Source organism: Eulemur rufifrons, chromosome 7 (assembly GCF_041146395.1).
Source record: "Eulemur rufifrons isolate Redbay chromosome 7, OSU_ERuf_1, whole genome shotgun sequence".
NCBI lineage: Eukaryota > Metazoa > Chordata > Mammalia > Primates > Lemuridae > Eulemur > Eulemur rufifrons.
Genome location: NC_090989.1, coordinates 64,195,769 through 64,220,667, shown reverse-complemented (window position 1 = coordinate 64,220,667; position 24,899 = coordinate 64,195,769). Strand labels below are relative to the sequence as shown.

General features: G+C 36.4%; 1 protein-coding gene across 1 annotated transcript in view; it reads left to right on the top strand.

The window, feature by feature from the left end:
* GOLGB1 (golgin B1) overlaps positions 1–24,899 on the top strand; it is a 71,796-nt gene that overhangs the window by 23,438 nt on the left and 23,459 nt on the right. Inside the window, exons 7-13 of the mRNA XM_069475105.1 lie at positions 64–186; positions 1,315–1,428; positions 4,281–4,683; positions 5,786–5,892; positions 12,782–12,896; positions 15,983–16,056; positions 18,989–24,183. Coding sequence (XP_069331206.1) covers positions 64–186; positions 1,315–1,428; positions 4,281–4,683; positions 5,786–5,892; positions 12,782–12,896; positions 15,983–16,056; positions 18,989–24,183 — 6,131 coding nt within the window. The remainder of the gene's footprint in view (positions 1–63; positions 187–1,314; positions 1,429–4,280; positions 4,684–5,785; positions 5,893–12,781; positions 12,897–15,982; positions 16,057–18,988; positions 24,184–24,899) is intronic.

Here is a 24,899-nt window from a genome sequence, read left to right as displayed (position 1 = left end):
AGTTTTGTTTGTACAATATTTGGGGAGTGTAACTTGTATAGTTTCTCTGGTATGTGTCTTCAGTTGAGTTCCATGCAGCAGGTGGTCCGAGAGAAAGATGCCCGCTTTGAAACACAAGTTCGTCTTCATGAAGATGAGCTGCTTCAGTTAGTAACCCAGGCAGATGTGGAGACAGAGATGCAACAGGTGTGTTGCTAAAACTCAGTAGAATGACCACCATTTTGGTTAATTTGATTAAGTCATCACAGCCACTTGTCTACCCTCACCCACTGCTCTTCACTTGGTGTTAGTGTGCTCATTTTTGGCTTCTTTTTGGTGTCCCTGTCTTCCATTGCATATTAATTATTTATTTTTTCTTACCCTTACCTTGCCTTGTACTCCTCTAACCAGGTGGTTGGTTTTCAAAAGCTGAGTTTAGTTGGTGAATGTACATGGTAGTCAGAAATAGGTTTTTCTTCAATTTGCTGATTATAGATACCTTTGTGCATTAAAAAACATAATCTAAAACTTCAAATCAATGAAGTCAGTTTTAAGTTTTCAAAAAATTAGAGATGAAAAGAAGTGATTTTGCAGCCATGAAATCTTTTATTAAGTCAGTAATTCTTTTTTAAAAAAACTTTGAGTAGATTTTAAAAATTGGCTTCATTGTATTTGAGTTCATCATTTACTAACTTAAAGCATTTGTTTTTACTTAGCGTGTAGTGTAGCTCTGTACTAAAAGGCACTTCTGTGGTACTTTATGTTTGATCTATTTAATTGTTTTCGAGTGAAAACTTCTTGTAAGTTCTAAGCAATCCTTCAGAATGCACCACTAAATGAAGTTTCAGAATGCAACTCATTATTAAGTAGACTATTAATTGTATGTGTGTATCATTGATTTATTTATTCAACAAGCATTTTTCAAGTGCCTGCCCTGTGCATGAAACTAGGAGAAGAGAAATGGTTCTTGCCTGCAGAGAATGTTCTGTTTGATAGATGAGATATGCACATACCTATATTACTTAGGGACAGGACATTAACTATATAATTTTGAAAGTGGATGTGTGTTATTTTTTTCTAATTTTTAAAAAGGTTCCCTAATTCAGGGACTTGCTTGTATCTGAGTTTGGTTGTTATCAGTGCTCTGGAGAAGACATTTTGGAAATTCTTTGTTGCTGCTGGATGGGGAGCATGGCATGCTGGTGTCCCATTCTTTATTCTGTCATCTTCAATATCCAGGAATTTAAGTATATAAATCTACATGACATTTTGAAAGATAAACAATTAATAGTGCTCATTTGTTAGAATATTATGTCTAAAACGTTTTCTTCTCAGAAATTGAGAGTGCTGCAGAGGAAGCTTGAAGAACATGAAGAAGCCTTGCTGGGCCGTACTCAGGTTGTTGACTTGCTGCAACAGGAGCTGACTGCTGCTGAGCAGAGAAACCAGGTGTTGCCTTCTGATCTTTACTGCCTGCCTTGAGAGTATTCATTTCCACTGTAATTTGCCAGGCAGTGGGGATAAAAGCCTAATTTAAGCCTTCAGAGAGTTGATGCCATTTATTCATTCTTTCAACAAAATACCCTGTGCTTAAGTGGTAGGGATACAGTACAGCGATGAGCAAAGCAAATACAGTTCCTTCCTTCATGGAGCTTATATTGCACATCTTTATTCTTGCTTTTTTCATTATCATTTTAGGCCTAGTTTCTCTAGAATGTCATTCAGGTTGAGCATCCCTAATCTGAAAATCCAAAATCCTGAATGCTCCACAATCTGAAACTTTTTGAGTGCCAACATGACGCCACAAGTGGAAAATTTCACACATAAGTACTTAACACACACTTTGTTTCATGTACAAAATTATTTAAAATATTGTATAAAATTACCTTCAGGCTATGTATATGTGTGTATATGAAACATAAATGAATTCTGTGTTTAGACTTGGGTCCCAGCCCCAAGATATCTCATTATGTATATGCAAATATTCCAAAATCCAAAACACTTCTGGTTCCAAGAATTTAGAATAAGAGATACTCAGTCTGTATTTTCCTTCAGTGAGGTTGTTTTTCATCATTTTACCCCTTCCACTTTATTCCTCCAGCGTGTTACTTCTTCCTTGGCCCCTCTCCTTTTCCTGTCCTGTATGGACCCATCCTTGATGATTTGGACTACTCTTTTACCAGCCCTGGTATCCCTGTCCTATCATACACAAGGAGCCAAATCCTAATGCAGAATTGATGCTGTAGTCCACATTCTCTGCTCGTTCATCTGGGTGCTGCATGCTGCTAGAAAAAGTCAACCATCTCCTCTCTTAACTTTCAACTCTCCTTTTGAGAAAAGCTTTCTTTCTAGAATAGAAATGTTCCCATTTCTTCCATCCTGACAAAACTTATACAATGACTCTACGGCCCCTCTCTGGCTATCATCAGATAGTCAGGCTCAAATCCCAGTTGTACCACTTACTAGATAGTTACCACATAGACAGTTACATCTATGTAACTTTTGGCAAATCATGTATTAGTTAGTAGTACTATGAATCTTCACAACAACCCTATGCAATGATACAACGCTATGCAATATATCCATTTCACATATAAAAAAGCTCAGAGAACTCATACATACCCAGGTTGATTTAGTAGGCTTCAGATTTTTCATCAGTAAAATAGGGGTAATAGTATATATATCATGGGCATGTCATAAAGATCCACATGAAATAGTATATTAAAGTACTTGGTAGAGTGCTTGGCACATAGTAACACAATATGATAGTTAAAATTAGTCTGACTCTACTGAAATCTGAAATCATTGCATATAGTCATGAAATACTTCTGAATTGTCAAATCTAATGGTTATTTTCTAATTCTTTATTGGACCTTTCTGCTATATTTGTTAGTGTTGATCACTCATTCCTTGATGCTTTCCATTCCCTTGAGTATTAGAACATTGCATTCTCTTGATTCTCTTTCTCCATATCCGGGGCTTTTCTTCCTGCCCATTAAACAATGTTTCCCAATGTGCCAGCCTCAGCCCCGTATTATTCTCATTGATACTTTCTTCTCTAGTCCTTTGTTATGGTAAATATGACACTCTATTCCCACAGCCACTAATGTCTCCCAATTATTCATCTCCCCAGTGCATTTGGTTTATATCCAGTTCCTGCTGATATATTAGTATTCCACAAATACTCCAAACTCAGCAAAATCAAAACTCTTCCCTCTTTAAAACCTATTATTTTTACTGTATTTTCTCTCTGTTATTGAACTAGTCACTCAAAAGAATAAAACTTGTTAGGCTGTCTTGTTTCCTCCATATTCTTTAACCTCTACAATTAATTATCAAGTTCTGCTGATTTTACCTCTTAAGTAATTCTGGAATCTGTCCTCTCCTCTTCATCAATACTGTCAGTACCCTGGTTCTGGTCAGGAACATCTTTGCATAGAGAGCGCTTCCTGACAGGTTTTTCTCTGCCTCTGTTCTCCCTCCTACCCCCATATATCCTCTATCTGGTAATTAGAAGGATATATCCAAAAAAAGGATCTGACCAAGGCACCTCATTAGTTAAAAGAGCAAATTTCAAGTCCACTAACAATATGGTATATAAATATCCTTATGATTTATTTAGCTTATGATTATTTTTCCAGCTTCATCTCCTGCCTTTTCTTGCTAGAGCTTTACCCACTAACAACTCCAAACTACATAGATAACCATGTTTTCTTCTTTCTTCTATCACTTTTCTTGGCCTGTTTATTTGCCTAAAGTACTCTTTTTAATGCTTATTTACCTGGCTGATTCCTCTTTACTTAAATCTTAGATTAGTTGGCTCTTCCTTTAGGAAGGCTACCCTAACCCATCTTTTTTCTCTGCTCCTGTTAATACATTTAAGTATCTCTCTCATGGCCTCAATTATTTTGTGTGATACATATCTGTTTCAGTGTGCCTGAACTCTGAGTTCCTTAAGGGTGACTGTATTGATTCGTTCACTCAGTATTTATTGAGTGCCACTCTATGCCATTATACCATGCTATGTGCTGGAGATGGAAAAGGATAAAACAGACTTAGTCCTTTCCCTTATGGGACTTATTTTCTAGTAGGCCAGAGAAATTAAAAGATAATTACACAAATAAATAAATATGAGTGCAAACTGTCAAAAGTATCAGGAACCAAAAATATAGGATCTTAAGTAATTATAGTTTTCATCCCAAGTGCCTAGCTCCATCCTTCACCTAGAAGAAGCACTTCACTATGCTTATTGAAATGAAAGAATGTATCTATGCCTCATGAGGTTTTGTGTTTTTTCTTAGATTCTCTCTCAGCAGTTACAGCAAGTGGAAGCTGAGCATAATACTTTAAGGAACACTGTGGAAACAGAAAGACAGGAGTCCAAGATTGAGATGGAAAAGATGGAGCTTGAAATGGCAGAGAGAAAATTGTCCTTCCATAACCTGCAGGAAGAAATGCAGCATCTTTTGGAAAAGTTTGAACAAGCAGGCCAAGCCCAGGCTGAACTGGAGTCTCGGTACAGTGCTTTGGAGCAAAAGCACAAAGCAGAAATAGAAGAGAAGACCTCTCACATTTTGAGTCTGCAAAAGACTGAACAAGAGCTGCAATCTGCCTGTGATGCTCTGAAGGATCAAAATTCAAAGCTTCTCCAAGATAAGAATGAACAGGCAGTTCAGTCAGCCCAGGCCATTCAACAGCTTGAAGGTCAGTATTTGATTGCTTTTGAAGTCCACACCTCAGTGGTTTTGTATTTCATATTTGCAGGGATCTGTTAATGAAATTATTTGTTTAATCCAACTGAATTAATATTACAAAAGGACTAAGGAGGATGTTTCTTCTGAACTCCATGTTGCATTTTTCCTGCCTCTGACTAAAGTTATAATCTGTCTTAATATTATAATTGTCATTACAGTATTAAAAACATGTTAGTGATGTTCCAGATATTAAATAGAATGCTATGTGAAACATGAATGTGATCTGAAGGGTTCAAAAACTGAAATGACTAGGATTTAAATTAGTATGTGGAAAACTCAGGTAGGGAGACTGAATTAGATGGAGTTATTCTTAAATCTAAAGATGGCTCTCAATGCTTTTGTTATAGGTGAAAATTTCTTTTTGAAGAAAATATCATTAAGAAGCTATAAGAAAAACTTAACTTTTTTAAATGTGTTATTATAAAAGTAATATGTGCCTCTAAAAAAATTGAACATTTTAGAAGTTTATAAATTAAAAAGTGAAACTTTCTCAACATTAATCCATCTCACCAGTCCTCTTCTCCAAATTATAAACTCTTCTAATAGATTGGCATATACCTAAAGGAAATATTTTAGAAATAATTAAGGTGAGAATTTTATTGAAAAACTGAACATTAGCCAGACAGCCTTGGGAGGAATTACTCGGGAACAGGGTGTTACATGAGCATACTGTCCTCTTAGCTGAACCACGTTCATGTTTAAAACCATATTGTGGAGTCTTTGTGGGACCTATAACACCTAAGTGGAGATTAAAGAAAATAAAATAAAAACCACTAAAGCCATTTTCAAGGGGGAAAGGAAAAACAAATTTTTCTTTTTAAAAATGCCTAGGCCTTTTTTTATTTTACTTTTGAAGGAAGTAGCTTACTGAGGTGTACTTGGGCCTTTGCCAGCATTTAAATAGTTAAAAAATAAGTTTTGTCATTGGCATCATAATTTTAATTAAGGTAACTAAACTAGTAAACAGCCTACAGTGTATCCTTAGGAGATAATAACTCACTAAGTTTCAGACTTGAAGCAGATACCACATTTATTTGTTTTCTTTTCCTTAGATCAACTCCAGCAAAAATCCAAAGAAATCAGCCAATTTCTAAATAAACCAACCTTGCAAAAACACGAAACAGCATCTCAGACTTCTTTCTCAGATGAGGGCACACAGGTAATTAAATGTGGACTTCCTATGAATATGAACTGTTTGTCTTTGCTGTGTCTACACTTGGGTGCTCTATTGAGGGTTTATTCCAGAAAGCTGTATAAGTCTTCTAAGTTTTCTGCCTGATAAAATGCTTTTTTGAGGACAATTCTGTTTGAAAGGAATCATGAAAGGGATTAATGCAGTGTCTCAAAAATGGATAATAAGAAAATGAGAGATAACAAGCACCACAATCTCAAAAGCCTTTCTGATTCTAAGGTCTTAAGAATTTGTATTCGAGGTGAATCACTACTTATGCATTTATAATCAGTTTTCCCAGTTCAGAAGTTAATTTTAAACTTAGATTTGATCAGGTTTAGTGTGCACAAGTCAGTCTAAGTCTACTGTAGAAAACACATTGCTCCCATTAATTAATTAATAGTAAAAAATTTAATTGCCAAATGGCTGCTGATTGGCTAATATATTCCCTTTTCCTACAAAAATCTCTATAGAAAACTAGATTACAGTAACTAGAAGGCTGCTTATTGAGCATGAATATCAGAACAAGGGGAGTTAGTTTGATGATATTTATCGACTAATGTCAAGCTGGGATAACTGGATTCATCCATCTCTCTTATAATCCTAAGATTATACCGTTCCAAACTGACAAGGCGTATTGGCCAGCAGGATTCCGTGGTCCCTGGGCAGAACTGTGCAGTGATAAAAATTTTTGCTTCTTGGTTTCTAGCATCTAGGCTTTCCAATCTCTTCTATTCTCCCATTGTCAACTTTTTCCTCCAATGTTTTGTTAAGATATTTTGCAATAGGCCGGGCGCGGTGGCTCACGCCTGTAATCCTAGCACTCTGGGAGGCCGAGGTGGGTGGATCGTTTGAGCTCAGGAGTTCGAGACCAGCCTGAGCAAGAGCGAGACCCCACCTCTACTAAAAATAGAAAGAAATTATATGGACAGCTAAAAATATATATAGAAAAAATTAGCCGGGCATGGTGGCGCATGCCTGTAGTCCCAGCTACTCGGGAGGCTGAGACAGGAGGATCGCTTGAGCTCAGGAGTTTGAGGTTGCTGTGAGCTAGGCTGACGCCACGGCACTCACTCTAGCCTGGGCAACAGAGTGAGACTCTGTCTCAAAAAAAAAAAAAAAAAAAAAAGATATTTTGCAATCATTGAAATAAATTGAAAAAGGTTTATAGTGAACATCTATATACCCACCATCTAGATTCTATCATTAACACTTTTTTGTATTTGTTTTATCAAATACCTATCCATTTATTCATTCCTCTGTCCATTCATCATTTCCTCTTAATTTTTTTATACACTTCACAGTAAATTGCGGACATTTCTCTCTAAATAATATGTATCATTGACTAGGTTTCAATATTTGTTTATAGTTCTTTTGCTTTTGAGGTAAGATTTACAAACCATTAAATGCACAAATCTTAAGTATACCTTTCATTGAGCTTTGTCAAATGTGTACACCTGTGTTACCCAAACCCCTATTACAATATTTCACATTACCATTACCCCACCAAGTATCCTCGGATGCTTTTACAGTCAATTTACCTCTTTCTACCAGAGGCAACTTCTGTTTTTTCACCAGAGGTTAATTTTACCTGTTTTATGACATCGTATAAATGTACTCTTACAATATGTGCTTTTCTGTGTAGAGCTTCTTTGACTCAGCATGTTTTGATATTCATCCATATTGTTGCATATATTATAATTTATTATTTTGTATTTCTGAGGAGTATTCCATTTTATGAATGTACTGCATTTTCCTTTTGCATGATTGTCCTACATTTTCCTATGGATGGACACCTGGGCTTTTTCATGCTTTGGCTAGTATGAATTAAGCTACTGTGAACAGTCTCATATAAGTATTTATGTGGACATATGTTTTCATTTATCTTCAGTAAATATACTTGTTGAGGAATTGCTGGGCCATAGAGTGTATATGTATTTAGCTTTACGAGGACCTGTCAGATCTTTTTCCAAAGTGGTTATACCATTTAATACTCCCACCTAAAATATAAGAGTTCCAGTTGCTTCACATCTTCTCCAAGATTTGGTGTTGTCAGTTTAAAAAGTTTTAGCCATTCTAAGTGAGTGTGTAGTGGTATCTCATTATGGTTTTAATTTGCATTTCCCTGATGACAAATGATGTTGAACATTTTTCCTTGAGATTCTTGGTCATATGTATATATTCTTTTGGTGAAGTGTCTGGAGTTGTAGGAAGGTTTTTGATAATGAATTTAATTTCTTTTACAGATACAAGGCCAATAAGATTTTATATTTTATACGTCAGTTCTGATTTGTTTGGGGTTTTTTGGGGGAGTGGTTTGCAAATGTCAATTTTTTTGTCATAATGTTATTTATATCATTTTATTTTTACTTTTTATCCTTTTAATGCCTATAAACCATAGTGTAAAAAAATGGTTGTGGCTACAGTCCAATAAAACTTTGTTTACAAAAACAAGTGGCAAACCTCCAAAGTTTGGCAAACCCTGGTTTCATATTTCCACCTGGTATTATTTTCCTTCTGCCTGAAGGATTTCCTTTAATTCGTGTGTGTGTGTGTGTGTGTGTGTGTGTGTGTGCGCGCCCGCGCACATGTGTATACAAGTCTACTGGTCATGGGTCTTTTAACACTTGTATGTCTGACAACATCTTTATTTCACTATTGTTAAAGATATTTTTCCTGACTAGAATTCTACATTGGCAGTTTATTTCGTGCCATAAGGATATTACTCTACTGTCTTCTTTCTTGCATTTTGTTTTTGACAAGGAATCTGCTGTCATCCTTCTCTTTCTCTTTTTTTCCCCTGGCTGTTTTTAGGATTTTTACCACTGTTTTTGAGCATTTGGATTATGATGTAACTTGGCATAGTTTTCTTCATGTTTCTTGTGCTTGGGGTTCATTGAGCCTTTTGAATCTCTATTTATGGCTTTTATCAATTTTGGGAAAATTTCTGCCATTAATTAGTCAAATATTTTTTCTGACCTCTGCTCCTCCTTTGGGAACTCCAATTACACGTATATTAGGTTACTTGAAGTTGTTCCAGAACTCATGGATGCTCTTTTCATATTTTTAATTCTTTTTTACTGTTTTATTTTGTTTCTATTTCTTTATCTTCAAGTTCACTAATCTTTGCAATGTCCAATCTGTTAATCTGATCTACTATATTTTTTTCAGTCTCAAACATTGTAATTTTCTTCTCTAGAAGTTTAATTTGGGCTTTTAAAAAATACCATTGATGTTTTTATTTGACTTTCTGCATATATAGAATGCAGTTCTAACAATTGCTTTATATGTCTTTATCTTTTAATTCTAACATCTGTGTCAGTATCGGGTCTGTTTCAATTGATTATTCATTATAGTTTATATTTTCCTACTGCTTTCGTTGCCAGACATTATGGATGATGGATATCTTTGATTTCTTAACATATTTGGACCTTTTTTATGGGATTCAGTTATTTGAAAAAAGTTTAATCCTTTCAGGTCTTCTTTGATTTGTTAGGAGGATTTGAATCAGTGCTCCTTACTACTAAGGCAAAACGTAGCTGAGTATTCTACTCGATGCCCTGTTAAGTGTTAAGTTTTTTCACATTTGGCTGTGGAAACTGGCGCTCTTCCAGGCCCTGTATGAGCACCAAGTGCTGTTCCCTAATCTCTTCCAATAGATAATTTTGGGGAGTTCAGGTAGCCCTGGATAGTTTCCTCACATTCAGATGCTGCTCTGTACTCTGCTGAACATTTATTTGTTGGAGACCCTCTGCAGATCTCCAGTTTTCTCTATGCGACTTTCTTCTGTCTGGTGTTCTATTCTATGAACTCCAGCCATCTTGCTCTTCTTTGAGTCTTATCTCTGTCTTGTCAACTCAGGGAGTCCACCAGGCTTTGCTAGGTTCCCCCTTCTTGGACCATAGCCTAGAAACTCTTCTTAAGGCATTAAGCTTAGTCAGTTGTAGGGCTCACTTTATTTGTTTCTTGACTGTCTCAGATTACTGTCCTTCATTGCCTGATACCCAGTATTTTGAAAATTATTTCATTATTTTGTCTGTTTTTGTTTGTTGTTGTTGTTTCAGGGAGGAGAAAAAAAATCTGTTCCATGTTACTGCCTCTTCAGCAGAAGCAAAAGTCTTCTGTTGGATGTTTCACAATAAAATTTTTTAAAGCAGTTGCTCGAGGAAGTACAATATGTCCTTAACTTTTCAGTCTTCTTGGAGTTAATACTATACCACTTCACCTAAAGTAGAAACCTTATAATCATATACCCTCACCTTATCCTTTGTGCCATAGTTACTGTATGTATTATAGTAACAAAGATTATAAGCCCAGCACTTAATTTTAACATTTATGCTTTGAACAGTTATATGTATTTGAAAGACATTAAGAGGAAAATATTGACCTTAATATTTACCCAGATATTTACCATTTGCAATGCTTTTTTCCTCTCTGATGATCAAGTTTCCATCTGATGTCATTTTCCTTCAGCCTTTAGTATTCTTATAGTGTAGGTCTATTGGTGAAAAAATTCTCTTTGTTTTCTCTTATCTAAAAATGTCTTATTTTGCTTTTATTCTTAAATAATATTTGTTACTGGATATATAATTCTAGATTGATAGTTTTTCTTTCAGGACTTTAAAGAAGATATTTCACTGTCTGCTGGCCTACATTTTTTTCCTCGACAGTTGATCAGTAATCATTCACATTATTCTCCCTCTGTATGTAAAGGATCATTTTTCCATGGAGCTTTTAAGACTTTTTAAAATCCTTGTCTGTGATGTACTTAGTTGTTAAGTTTTTGGTCATTTCTTCACATGCTTTTGGTGAATTCCTTGCATGTATACCCTTATGTTTGGGAAAATTTTGGCCATTTCTTAAAAGAATTTTTCTTCCCATTCTGTCCTCTCTGGGCACTCCAGTTACAGGTATATTGAACCTTTTAATATTTCCCCGCATGTCCCTGAGGTTGTACTGATTTTTATTCAATCAATTTTTTTCTTCAGTCTTCAGATTAGTTTCTGTTGATCTGTCTTCAAGTTGACCAAGACTTTCTTTTGTTATCTATATTCTACCATTAAGCCTATCCATTAAATTTTTCATTTTAGGTATTCTGTTTTTTAGTTATAGAATTTCATATTGGTTCATTATTATATTTTCTTTGTCTATACTTAGATTTCCTATCTTTTCAATAATTATGAGCACATTCATTTATGTCCTAAGCATAGTTGTAATACCTTCTTTAAAATTGTTGTTTGCTGTTTGAAAATCTGTATCATTTTGCAGTCAGTCTCTGTTGATTGTGTTTTTGTTTTTTCTTGAGAATGGGTTATATTTTCCTATTTCTTTAAGTGATGAATGATTTTGTATTGGATCTTAGATATTGTAAATGTTGTGTTTGAGATCCTATTCTGTTATTCCAAAATTCTGGAGTGTTTCAATTACTTTTTATCAGCCAACAAGTTGGACTCAAACTACAAACTCTGGCCTATGATAGATAGCCACTCAAAACTCAGTTTACTTATTTTTGCCTTAGCTGGGCTATTTTGATTCAGCCCTGCTGATACGTAATTTAATGTTCTGCCTGAAATTTGGGCTAAGTTTAAACATAGAATTTAGGGTTCCTTCTTGCCGATACTCCTCATCTTCTCTTTGATTTCCTTCCTCACATTTGGGCAGTTATGTTTGTCCCAAAGTCTTTCTTCTCATTTTTTAAGCCAGAAATATGTATGGCTGTTCTATTGGAGTTTTACTTGTCCTGTATAATGCAAACTGGGAACTTCACTCAGGATAAAAGCCATAAAAAACCTAAACTCCTTCCTTCCTTCCTCATTCCCTCCCTCCCTCCACCTTGGCCTCCAAAGTGCTGGGATTACAGGCATGAGCCACAGCTTCCAGCCCCTTGCTATTTCTTTAAACATCAAATGGAGGTTTGGGGTCAGGTATGCTGTAAAGACCCTCATGGCTTATAATTTCCACAACTTTATGAAATTGTATAGAATAATCCCCTTGGATAATAAAATATATAAAAGTACATAAAAAATTAAATATGTGGCATAATTTGACATATGTCCATCATTAGGAAAACCAAACATTCTGAACATGCAAATTAATCACAAGAGTCAGTGTGGTGGCTCATGTCTGTAATCCCAGAACTTTGGGAGACTGAGGTGGGAGGATAACTGGAGGCCAAGAGTTTGAGACTGGCCTTATCAACGAAGTGAGACCCCATCTCTACAAAAAATTTTTAAAAAATATTAGATGAGCATGGTAGTGAGTTCCTGTAGTCCCAGCTACTTGGAAGGCTGAGATAGGAGGATTGCTTGAGCCCAGGAGTTTGAGGTTATAGTGAGCTATGATAGGGCCATTGCACTCCAGCTGGGTTGACAGTGTGTGACCCTGTCTCATAAATAAATAAATAAATAAAGCACAAGATAATTTTTATTAAACAAAAAAAACAGTTATGAATCTTCTTTCTTTTTTAAGAGGTACATATTACTTTTGCCTCTATTCCTCTTTGGGGAGATTCTCCTCATGTTCATTCTCTGCAGTAGAGAGACCATGTTACTTGGTGCCATTAATGTCATCTTATAATGTTATTTGTTTATGAACCTGAAAATGTTCTTTCTTTTGGAGTAGACTTGGGATTTCTATCTTTGTAATCCAGACTTCAATCTTAAATTCAAAACCAATGAACTTGATGTTTGTATGAAATATTTCATTTCTCTATCTTCAGGTAAAAAACATTTCTTCCAAGATTACCTAGGTAGATAAATAGATGCTATTTTAAAAGCGTTTTCATGGCTGGAGAATTTTTAGAAGACAAAAATACTGGGCATTAGTGTGAGAGTTTTTCACTGGAGAAATATTAATTTGTTGTCTTTCTACAATTTAGGCAGTCACTGAGGAGAATATTGCCTCTTTGCAGAAGAGAGTGGTAGAACTAGAGAATGAAAAGGGAGCCCTGCTCCTTAGTTCTATAGAGCTGGAGGAGCTGAAAGCTGAGAATGGTATGTATAAATTAAAACCATAATTCTCTGTCTTCTTATCCCACAAGTACCTCTACTTTTATCATTATACATGTATAACATGTAGATTCTCTGATTCTGTAATAACAAGGATTTAGATAGAAGAGCTGATAGTTATCAAAGATAAGATTAATATGCATTAAACATTTAGAGCATAGTACCAGCATTTAATATAAGTATAATATTTTGCAATATGGGCTATAAATGCTTCAGGATTTCTTTATATTCACTTTTGTATGGTCAAGGTATCTTTTATGTATTATGGATTGAACAGGACCTTAAATAAAATGATGAATTTTTAAATAGGTACAATAAAGAAGGAGGGACATTCCTGTAATAAATTTGTGGGATGAGGTAACAGAGATTAGTAAGGTTCAAAGGTAGCAACTATTTTGTTTTTGTTCATATTGTACCCTGCTTAGAATCCTACCGCTTTCCATTAGCCTGGCTGATTCTTACTCATCTTTCAGGCCTCAGTTAGGGCATTATCTTTTTCAAGAACTTGGCCCTGATCCCCAAAGGTTGGGTTAAATACATTTTTGTGCTTCCATAACATCCTTGTATACCTTTAGCATTGTATCAAAATGATCTGTTTATATGTTTGTCTTTTTTAGTATATTATAAGCTCTTCAAAGATGAAGTATAAGCTTTTCAAGAGCAGGGGACATTTTTTTTTCCATCTCTGCCTTACCCAGATAAGTATAGTACCTGGAAAATAGTGGCTGCTGAATAAAGTCGTGTTGGATTGAACTGCATAGCATTTTATCCCATAGGACTGTGTGTGAACAGAAAGAATGAAGATGTATCTCCTTCCCTTTATCATCTGCTCTACAAGGACCTTATGGATTTCGTAGCATATAGTTAATAATGCTTTACTGGTCTAATTCATCCTAGATTAACTGACTACTATACTTTATCTTCTAGGGGTAAGAATGAGTACCAAGTAAAGTTTGTAAAACTTACATTAAACTCTAAAGCCAATATTTCCAACTTAACCATTTTACAGTTTTCCGCTTAGCTCTAAATGGAGGACTATGTAGTTTCATTAGACTATTCCCACTATTGCTAATAAAGAACACCACAAATTCAGCTCATTATTTAACTCACTCACAGCACTTCTTTGAGATCTCATCTGTGATGCTTATTTTGCAGTTTTGCAAAGATTACCTGTTCTTTTCACATAGTTTAGAGGTATTATATGAGTTCCATTCTTTTCCTTTCTCCTACAGGGGTCCCTTAAGGTTTTCTGTGTTGATTTTTGTGTCTGGTCTCACAGGTTACCTTTGCTTTATGTGTCCTATTCAGCTCACCTTCCACACTGCCATTTCTACCACTATATCTCTTTTGTCAGGTTTAGTCTCATTATGTGTTCTTGGTTCTTAGCGTGCTCATGGCCAAAGAATGACCAGATGCACCAAAGTAAGGCAAGCAGGAGGTGAAATTTGTTGAGGAGAGGAAGACAGGATTATAGAGCAAGAGCAAGACATAGATTTACAAAGCAGAACACATACACCACAGATGATGACCAGACCCTTATTGCAGCAAAGGGTGAGCAAAAGGAAGGGCGCAAAAGGGCCTGGTTATGGTCTGTGTCTTGTTTTATAGTACCTGGATTGGGACCTCCCATGGTTCAAACGTCACTGTGGAACCACTTTGATTGGACAGTTAGGAGATATATGACCCGAGTCTCACTGTGCATGCAGATCTCCCATGAGCCTCTCTAAAAGCCCATGTGGGTGCTGTGAATCACAGCAGCACCCACTTCTGTCCGTAGGAGACCCAGAATCCCTCGCTATCTACTTAATACTTTCTCAGTCTTGTGAAGTGTCTGAACATACTATATACTGCCAAGGGCATTTTACAGTTTTCTACTTAGCTCTAAATTCATTTGTCTCATGAATATTCCTTAATTCATACAGCAAATATTTATTGTGCCTTTCCTATGTGCCAGGCACTATTCTAGTTGCTATGAACATATTAGAAGGGAAAACAGACCCCATAAACATGTATATAAATAAGAAAATTTCAGAGAATGATAAGTATTAGGATAAAAATAAAACAGGGTACTACAGGTGTGCATGGGGGAAAAGGAAAGCAGCATTAGAGTGGTCAGGGTAGGCCTCTTTGAGGACTTGAAACCTGAATGATGAAAAGGGGACAGCCATGCAAAGAGGCTAAGCAAGGAGCATTCCAAGCAGAGAAAAGAGTGGTGCAAATGCCCTAAGGTGTGAATGAACTTGATAAATTTGCAAAACAGAAAGAGGGCCAGTGTTTTTGTAGTAGAGTGAAGTGGGGGGGGGCAGTACAAGAAAAGGAGGTTGTGGGTCCCTGTAGGTCACATTAAGACATTTGGATATAGTGTAAAAAATATACTTTTCTTCTTTGGTGTATCTGTTTTAGTATCTTGGGAAAAATATAAGCTTCTTGGGGATATTAATGTCAATGTTGAATATTTCCAAGGTATTACTACCCATTTTAGATGTATACATTTTAATAGAACATGGGGGTAGAACTCAGAAGACCTGGATTCTGATCTGAGCTCTCTCTGAACTAGCTGTGTAACCTCTTCAAGTCATGTCATTTCTTTGCTTCCTCGTATGGTTGTTGAGGAGATGGAAAGCTCTCTTTTAGTGCTAAAATTTGGTGTCTTTATGAACATATGTGACAGAACATTGAAGACATTGTAATTGTTATATTAATACAAAATGTATTACAATAGGATTATGGATAAATTAAGGCAAATTTATTGCCCTAGAAGTTCCAAACTGTGCCATAGAAATAGCTGCTTCATGTCACATGCCCTGGCATCCTCTCCTTTCAAGCCTTCCACTGTTTATACTTCATTCAGGTTCATTATCATTACCTAGTACTATTGTGTCTTATATCTCATCTCATATTCTCTTGCCACTTCTTTATTTTAATACATAAGCCTTTTATCTTCCCCAAACTGTTCTGTTTCTTTTCTGTTGATTATTTCATGCCTCTTAAATAGCCTCACATACAGTTATCTCTGTTTTTTCAAACACTCCCCATGTGTATTCTTAAGATATTTATTTTGTGCCTTTCAGAAAAACTGTCTTCTCAGATTACTCTCCTGGAGGCTCAGAATAGAACTGGGGAGGCAGATAGAGAAGCCAGTGAGGTAAGTGAAGTGTTCTTAATATGTCTAGAACATGAACTAGATTAAGAGACAGTAGCTTCAAATCTGAACATTTCTGCAGTATTCTAGTGTTAACAGAGAAGTATATTACCTATAGAGGGAGATCTATTTCAGAGTCATAATGGTTATTATTTCTCATTTACTCTCATTTGGTTCTGAATATTTGGAATTCTTTGTCTTAAACCAACACAGGTACAGTAGCTATTTGGGATTGGGTAACCCATTTCTCATAGTGAGTTATTATTTATCTCAACTTCTTTGTTCATCTCAGGAAAGTTTCTCAGTGAAGACATTAGATAAAACCTCTTGGGCCTCCTCCCCTGCAATTGGCACAGTTTTACTTATGATTATATAAAAAGGATATCTCTGGAGAATGGTGCCTTTTAAATCTGCAAATTATTTTAAGAAATGTATGGTTGCTTAATATTCTGTTGATTTAAGGTTGTTAGCTGTATTGTATTTAGTTAGCTGTGTTCTGCCAATCAATAAGTCAGCGATAGGATCATAAATGGCTTTGAGGAATAATGTAACTTCTTTATTTTTTATTATTTTCTCATGGCCTGGATAATAGTTCATAATGTAGCTTCTTAACAGAAATGTCTGCTTACTTATTGTATCAGTATCAGAGAAACAGAACCAATAGGATGTGATATATATAGATTTATTTTAAGGAACTGGTTCATACACATGTGGAGGCTGGCAAGTCCAAAATCTGCAGGGTAGGCCAGCAGGCTGGAGACCCAAGGAGGAGTGTCAATTTGAGTCCAAAGACAGTCTGCTGGCAGAATTCCCCCTTTTGGGGAGGTCAGTCTTTTTTCTGTTAATGCCTTCAACTGATTGGGTGAGGCCCACCCACATTAGGGAGGGTAATTTGCTTCACTGAAACTCTGTTGATTTAAATGTTAATGCCATCTAGAATATACCTTCACAGAAACATCTAGAATAATGTTTTACCAAATATCTGGATACCCTGGCCTAGCCAAGTTGACACAATAAAATTAGCCATCACACTTATATTTAATATCTTTTCAAGGGACCACTAATGCTCTGTTCACAAAATTGTCAAAAGGAGACTAAATTTTGAAAATCGTAGTATTAAATGGTTACTGACAAATTATAAGAGCCTAAAGTAAAAATGAATCTTGCTTGACCAATGAGGGCTTAATGTTTTAAGATGCTCAGCAGTAGTGTCTCATGAAAACAAAATAACTTAGCTCAAAAAAGAAGAGATAAGAAAGATGAGAATCTGATAAGAAAAAGAAAAACAAAACAACCAGAAGAAAGAATTAACAAACAGGGAACGGTGGAAAAGAAAGGGGGGGAAAAAAACTCACAGAAATTGCCAAAGGAAGGGCAACTGCTATAATCCCTTGGAATAAGAGAGAGTGAGTAGAAAAGATTCAAAGAAGGTGTAAGCTCACTCAAAATGGGAAGACTAGTATTAGGACAAACAGTTATGAGAGTGCTCAGAAAGAGTGAAGTTCTCTGGTTCTCTGCCTCCTCAGTATGGGATGACATCGAGTCTTTACTCAAGCCAAAAGCTGATTAAACTGTGTAGGTATCATAGAGAGCAGCAGAAGGCATGATCAAGGGAAGGAAGAGACTGAGCGTATGATATGAAATATAGTTAGAAAAGAGAAAATAATACTTAGGGCAAGGGAGAGAACAAAAAAAGAATTACATTGAAGTCTTCTGGCAGAAATAATGCCTTGACTATATCAGGTCTTTAATGTATGTAGGGACGGATAAAGAGGAATGTGACGTGAAGAAATTATAAAGGAATTTTTCCCCTGTGCAAAATACTGTGTCCAGTTTTGGTCTCTAGAAATTTGAATATGATACAGGGTAATGCAGAGAGCAAAGAATTGTAAATAACTAAAATAATGCTTATGAAAAATGATGAGATAACTTTTCTAAACATAACAATTCTAAAATAATGAATTTTTTTCTTACTCGTTAGCTGAGAATGATAGCAAGATAGTAGCTAATATTCATTCAATACTTACTATCAGCTTCCACTAGTAGGTGGTAGAGCTAATGTAAACCCAGGCAGTTGGGCTGCAGAGCCTGTAGTCTTGGCCACTACATTACTTGACAGTCCTATGATTGTTTGCTTGTGTTTTCTCCCATCAAGTTGGAATATTTTTCGGGGGTGGGGGAAATGTGTTATTGGAAAAGGTGGAGATTTTTATTCTGTGGCCATCTCCAAACTCTTTTAATAAAATGCTATTTAATTAAAGTTATCATGAGATTCACTATTTTTTCCCCAAGAAAACAATTACAGAAATAATTTCTATGGATTGAGCAGCCTGACACAGTAATCTTTGTAAACTTGGTTCATATTTTGTCAAACAGGTCCATAATTTCATGCCTAACCCCCAGCAGAGCTCCTTTTTGATTACTTTGTCCTGGTAATTTATCTGAATCTACTTGTTTGATAATGTGCTTGTCTATTAATGGCTATTTTATCTAATATTTGCAACTTTCCTATTTTAATGGATAGTTTAGGAAAAGGAATCCATAACTTCCTGATTGGAATGGGTTAAAACAAAGATTTAATTCATTTCCTGCTTCTCTTTTTGTTTTTAAGCAGTTCTTAGGAGAAACAATTAAGAGTTTTAATCTGAAGGAAAAAAGCTTCACATGTAAAGAATATCTAGAAAATAAATTCCAAGTTTCCTTAGATCTCATGAGTAGGGCTTGACCTCAGTGCAGGATTGACCGAGTGCCCTCGGAGGCCCAATTTGGGAGGTACAAACTGATGCTGAAAGGATTTAGCAGTTTTATGCTACACAGGAGGTTTGGACTAAAAAGTTTCAGGTTTTGGAAAATGCATGAAATACTAGTTTTAGGTAGGCTATTTTTAGTATTATAAAACATTTGATTAAGGCTTTTTTTTCTGTTTTAAAAATAGATCAGCATGGTTGATACTACTGGGCTCAACAAGAACAGCTTTTCTACCAAGGAAAATGGACAAGATGTTCAAGAGGACTCATTTTCTCAGAAACATAAAGAATTATCAGTTTTATTGTTGGAAATGAAAGAAGCTCAAGAGGAGATTGCATTTCTTAAATTGCAGCTCCAGGGCAAAAGGGCAGAGGGGGACCCTGAGGTCCTTGACCAGAAAGAAATGAAACAGATAGAGAGTGAAAGATTACTTCCAGTTAGAATGAAAGTATTTCTTGAAGATACAGGGCAAGATTTTCCTTCAATGCCAAATGAAGAAAGCAATCTTCCAGCAGTTGAAAAAGAAGAACAGGCAAGTACTAAACATCAAAATAGAACACCTGAGGAAATATCATTAAATGACAATGGAATGGAATTGAAATCAACTAAACAGGATGATGTTGATAAATCCATTTCTGCTGTACCAGATATTGGTCAGTATCATCAGGAGGAGTTGGAAAGATTAAAAAGTCAAATTGTGGAGCTTGAAATAAGCTTTCATAAAGCAGAAGAAATCTATGAGAAAAATTTAGATGAGAAGGCTAAGGAAATTCACAACCTAACCCAGTTGATTGAGGAGTTTAAGAAAAATGCTGAAAACACCAGCAGTGCATTCACTGCTTTGTCTGAAGAAAGAGACCAGCTTCTTTCTCAGGTGAAGGAACTTAGTGTAGTAACAGAACTGAGGGCTCAGATAAAGCAACTGGAGATGAACCTTGCAGAAGCAGAAAAGCAAAGAAGACTTGACTATGAAAGCCAAAGTGCTCATCACAACCTGCTCACCGAACAGATCCACAGTCTCAGCATAGAAGCCAAATCTAAAGACGTGAAAATTGAAGTTTTACAGAGTGAACTGGATGATGTGCAGCTTCAGTTTTCTGAGCAGAACACACTGATAAGCAGCCTGCAAAGCCAGCTACAGAAGAAGGAAAGTGAAGTGCTTGAGGGGGCAGAACGTGTGAGGGATATCTCAAATAAGATGGAAGAACTGTCACAGACACTTTCACATAAGGAACTTGAAATAGCAAAAATGGATCAACTGTTACTAGAGAAAAAGAGAGACGTCGAAACCCTCCAACAAACCATTGAGGAGAAGGATCAGCAAGTGACAGAAATCAGCTTTAGTATGACGGAGAAAATGGTTCAGCTTAATGAAGAGAAATTTTCTCTTGGAGTTGAAATTAAGACTCTTAAAGAACAGCTGAATTTATTATCCAGAGCGGAAGAAGCAAAAAAAGAGCAGGTGGAAGAAGATAATGAAGTTGTGTCTGGCCTTAAACATAATTATGATGAGTTGAGCCCAGCAGGGCTAATAAGTAAAGAAGAACTTCAGCGTGAATTAGAGCTTTTGAAGAAGGAAAGTGAGCAGAGAAAGAGAAAGCTCCAGGCAGCTCTTATTAACAGAAAGGAGCTTCTACAAAGAGTCAGTATATTAGAAGAGGAATTAGCCAAAGTGAAAGATGAATCTAGCAAAGAGATCCCACTCAGTGAAAGTGAGAGAAGGGAAATGGAGGAAGATAAAGAGAACAAAGAAGACTCAGAAAAATGTGTGACTTCTAAGTGTCAAGAAATAGAAATTTCTTTAAAACAGGCAATATCTGAGAAAGAAGTGGAACTAGAACATATAAGGAAGGATTTGAAAGAAAAAATCACAGCTGAAGAACAGTTACAGGCTGTGGTCAAACAGTTGAATCAGAGCTTGCAAGATAAGACAAACCAAATAGATTTGCTCCAGGCAGAAATCATTGAAAACCAAGCAATTATCCAGAAGTTAACTACAAGCAACAAGGATGCAGGTGATGGAGACTCAGCAGCACCTGTGAGAGAAACAGCGGTGATCAGTCCACCTGGTGCAGGTAGTGGAGAACACTGGAAACCAGAACTGGAAGAAAAGATACTGAGCCTTGAAAAAGAAAAGGAGCAACTTCAAAAGAAGCTACAGGAAGCCTTAACCTCCCGCAAGGGGATTCTAAAGAAGGCACAGGAGAAAGAAAGACATCTTAGGGAGGAGCTAAAGCAACAGAAAGATGATTATAATCGCTTGCAAGAACAGTTTGATGAGCAAAGCAAGGAGAACGAGAACATTGGAGACCAGCTAAGACAACTCCAGATTCAAGTAAGGGAGTCCATAGACAGAAAACTCCCAGCCACTGACCAGCAGGAACCAGGCTCTCCCACTCAAGGTATAGAAGAACCTTCATTCAGAACCACAGAACAGCATCCCACTCAACCACTTTCAGAATCTGATTTGTGCCCAGATTGGCCTTCTCATCCTGAAGATGCAAGTGCTCTGCAGGACAATACTTCTATCGCCAACATTAAGGCACAACTGAAAGAAATAGAGGCTGAGAAAGAAGAGCTAGAATTGAAAGTTGGTTCTGCAACAAGTGAGCTTACTAAAAAATCAGAAGAGATATTTCAGTTACAAGAGCAGATAAATAAACAGGGTTTAGAAATCCAGAGTCTGAAGACAGCATCCTGTGAAGCTGAAGCCCATGCAGAAAGCCTGAAGCAGAAATTGGAAAGCAGTCAACTAGAAATTGCCAGCTTAGAACATCTAAGAGAATTGCAGCCTGAACTAGATGAACTGCAGAAACTCATAAGCAAAAAGGAAGAAGAGGTTAGCTATCTTTCTGGACAACTTAGCAAAAAAGAAGAAACCCTTGCTAAAGTACAGACAGAGATAATAGAACAAGAAGATTTAATTAAGGCTCTACATACACAGCTTGAAATACAAGCCAAAGAGCACGATGAGAGGATAAAGCACTTACAGGTAGAACTTTGTGAAATGAAGCAAAAACCAGAAGAGATTGAAGAAGAAAGTAGAGCAAAGCAACAAATACAGAGGAAACTGCAAGCTGCCCTTATTTCCCGAAAAGAAGCACTAAAAGAAAACAAAGGTCTCCAAGAGGAGTTGTCTTTGGCCAGAGATACCGTTGAACGGCTCACCAAATCTCTAGCAGATATGGAAAGCCAAGTTTCTGCTCAAAATAAAGAAAAAGATACATTCTTAGGAAGATTAGCTCTTCTTCAGGAAGAAAGAGACAAACTCATTACAGAAATGGACAAGTCTTTACTGGAAAATCAGAGTCTCAGTGGCTCTTGTGAAAGTCTAAAACTAGCTCTAGAGGGTCTTACTGAAGACAAGGAAAACTTAGTGAAGGAAATTGAATCTTTGAAATGTTCTAAGATTGCAGAAAACATGGAGTGGCAAGAGAAACACAAGGAGCTACAAAAAGAGTATGAAATTCTTCTACAGTCTTATGAGAATGTTAGTAATGAAGCAGAAAGGATTCAGCATGTGCTGGAAACTGTGAGGCAAGAGAAGCAAGAACTGTATGGCAAGGTAAGAAGTGCAGAAGCAAACAAGAAAGAGACAGAAAAGCAGTTGCAGGAAGCTGAGCAAGAAATGGAGGAAATGAAAGAAAAGATGAGAAAGTTTGCTAAATCTAAACAGCAGAAAATCCTAGAGTTGGAAGAAGAGAATGACCGGCTTAGAGCAGAGGTACAGCCTGTAGGAGATACAGCTAAAGAACGTATGGAAACACTTCTTTCTTCCAATTCCAACATGAAAGAGGAACTTGAAAAGATCAAAATGGAGTATGACACCCTTTCTAAGGAGTTTAAGGATTTATTGGCTGAGAAAAAGTCTCTAAGTGAAGAGGTTCAAGATTTAAAGCATCAGGTAGAAGGTAATGCATCTAAACAAGCTAGCCCAGAGGCCACTGAGAAACATAACCAGGTGGATATGGTTGAAGAGGCAACACAGTCTATGCCAGGTGAGGCTGAAGAGCAAGACTCTCCGGGTATGAGCACAAGGCCTGCACATTCAGAATCTGTTCTATCAGAGAACAGTACCAAACCTGATATAAGTGAGAATTTCAGCTCACATGATGAAATTAATAATTACCTACAGCAGATTGATCAGCTCAAAGAAAGAATTGCTGACTTAGAGGAGGAGAAGCAGAAAGACAAGGAGTTTAGCCAGACTTTAGAAAATGAGAGAAATGTCTTAGTGAGTCAAATGTCAGTAAAGGATGATGAACTAAAAATGCTTCAGGATGAGATAACCAAAATAAACCTGTTAAATCAGCAAATCCAGGAAGAACTCTCCAGAGTTACCAAACTAAAGGAGACGGCAGAAGAAGAGAAAGATGATTTAGAAGAGAGGCTTATGAATCAATTAGCAGAACTTAATGGAAGCATTGGCAATTATTATCAGGATGTTACAGATGCCCAAATAAAAAATGAGCTACTGGAATCTGAAATGCAGAACCTTAAAAAGTGTGTGAGTGAACTGGAAGAAGAAAAGCAGCAGTTAGTCAAGGAAAAAACGAAGGTGGAATCAGAAATACGAAAGGAATATTTGGAGAAAATACAAGGTGCTCAGAAAGAACCTAGCAATAAAAGCCATGCAAAGGAACTTCAGGAGCTGTTAAAAGAAAAACAACAAGAAGTAAAGCAGCTGCAGAAGGACTGCATCAGGTATCAAGAGAAAATTAGTGCTCTAGAGAGAACTGTTAAAGCTCTAGAATTTGTTCAGGCTGAATCCCAAAAAGATTTGGAAATAACCAAAGAAAATCTGGCTCAAGCAGTTGAACACCGCAACAAGGCACAAGCAGAATTAGCTAACTTCAAAGTACTGCTAGATGACACTCAAAGTGAAGCCGCTAGGGTCCTAGCAGACAATCTCAAGTTGAAAAAGGAACTTCAGTCAAATAAAGAATCAGTTAAAAGCCAAATGAAACAAAAAGATGAAGATCTTGAGCGAAGATTGGAGCAGGCAGAAGAGAAACACCTGAAAGAGAAGAAGAATATGCAAGAGAAACTGGATGCTTTGCATAGAGAGAAAGTCCAATTGGAAGAGACATTGGGAGAAATTCAGGTTACTTTGATTAAGAAAGACAAGGAAGTTCAGCATCTTCAGGAAAATTTGGACTGTACTGTAGCCCAACTTGCTGCCTTCACTAAGAGCATGTCTTCCCTCCAGGATGATCGAGACAGGGTAATAGATGAAGCTAAGAAGTGGGAGAGGAAGTTCAGTGATGCGATTCAAACCAAAGAAGAAGAAATTAGACTCAAAGAGGAGAATTGCACTGTTCTAAAGGATCAACTTAGACAGATGTCCATCCATATGGAGGAACTGAAGATCAACATTTCCAGGTAAATGAATAATAAATTTTTTTTCTCCTCCAGAAGTAATTGGAGGCAAAAAAAAAAAAAAAGTATCTATTTAAACTATTTCTATTCCCTTGAAAATTAATTTAAGACTAATTTTGGCTCAAGTTTCCTTAGAAGATATATTCTCTCTGAATTTTTTTTTTTTTTTTTAGCTATTAATATCCTGCTACAACTTAACATGAAAAATTTACATCTTCTCATCTTTCTATTGAGAGATCTCTTATAGTTCTTTCATTTCCATTTCAACTACCCCTGTCTGGATTTTTACCATAGTACTCCCAAATTATAGCTATAATGTCCTAAATGGTTTCATCTTTTTTCTTTCTCATAGTCTACATCAATTCATGCTGCTGCATATGCCTGTGAGAGTTATTTTTCTCAAACTCCAATTTTCTATCACTTTTCAAGCTCAAGAACTAACAATGTCCCTCACCTTTTGTATTCCTCTACTGCTAATAGGACCTTTCTGTTCTGAAATAGCTTTCCTTACTATCTCTCGTACCAAAATTACACCTTAAAGAGGGCAGACATTAGCTTGTGGGGAACAAAGTAGAATACAATAGGAGAGAATGTTACTTTTCAGAGTGCCCAAAACAATGTCATTAAAATAAGCAGCATATTTTGGAGTTTATGATTTAAATATATGAACCCTTAGGGGTGATTCTTCTAATATAGAGCACTCAGTAGACAAATGTGTA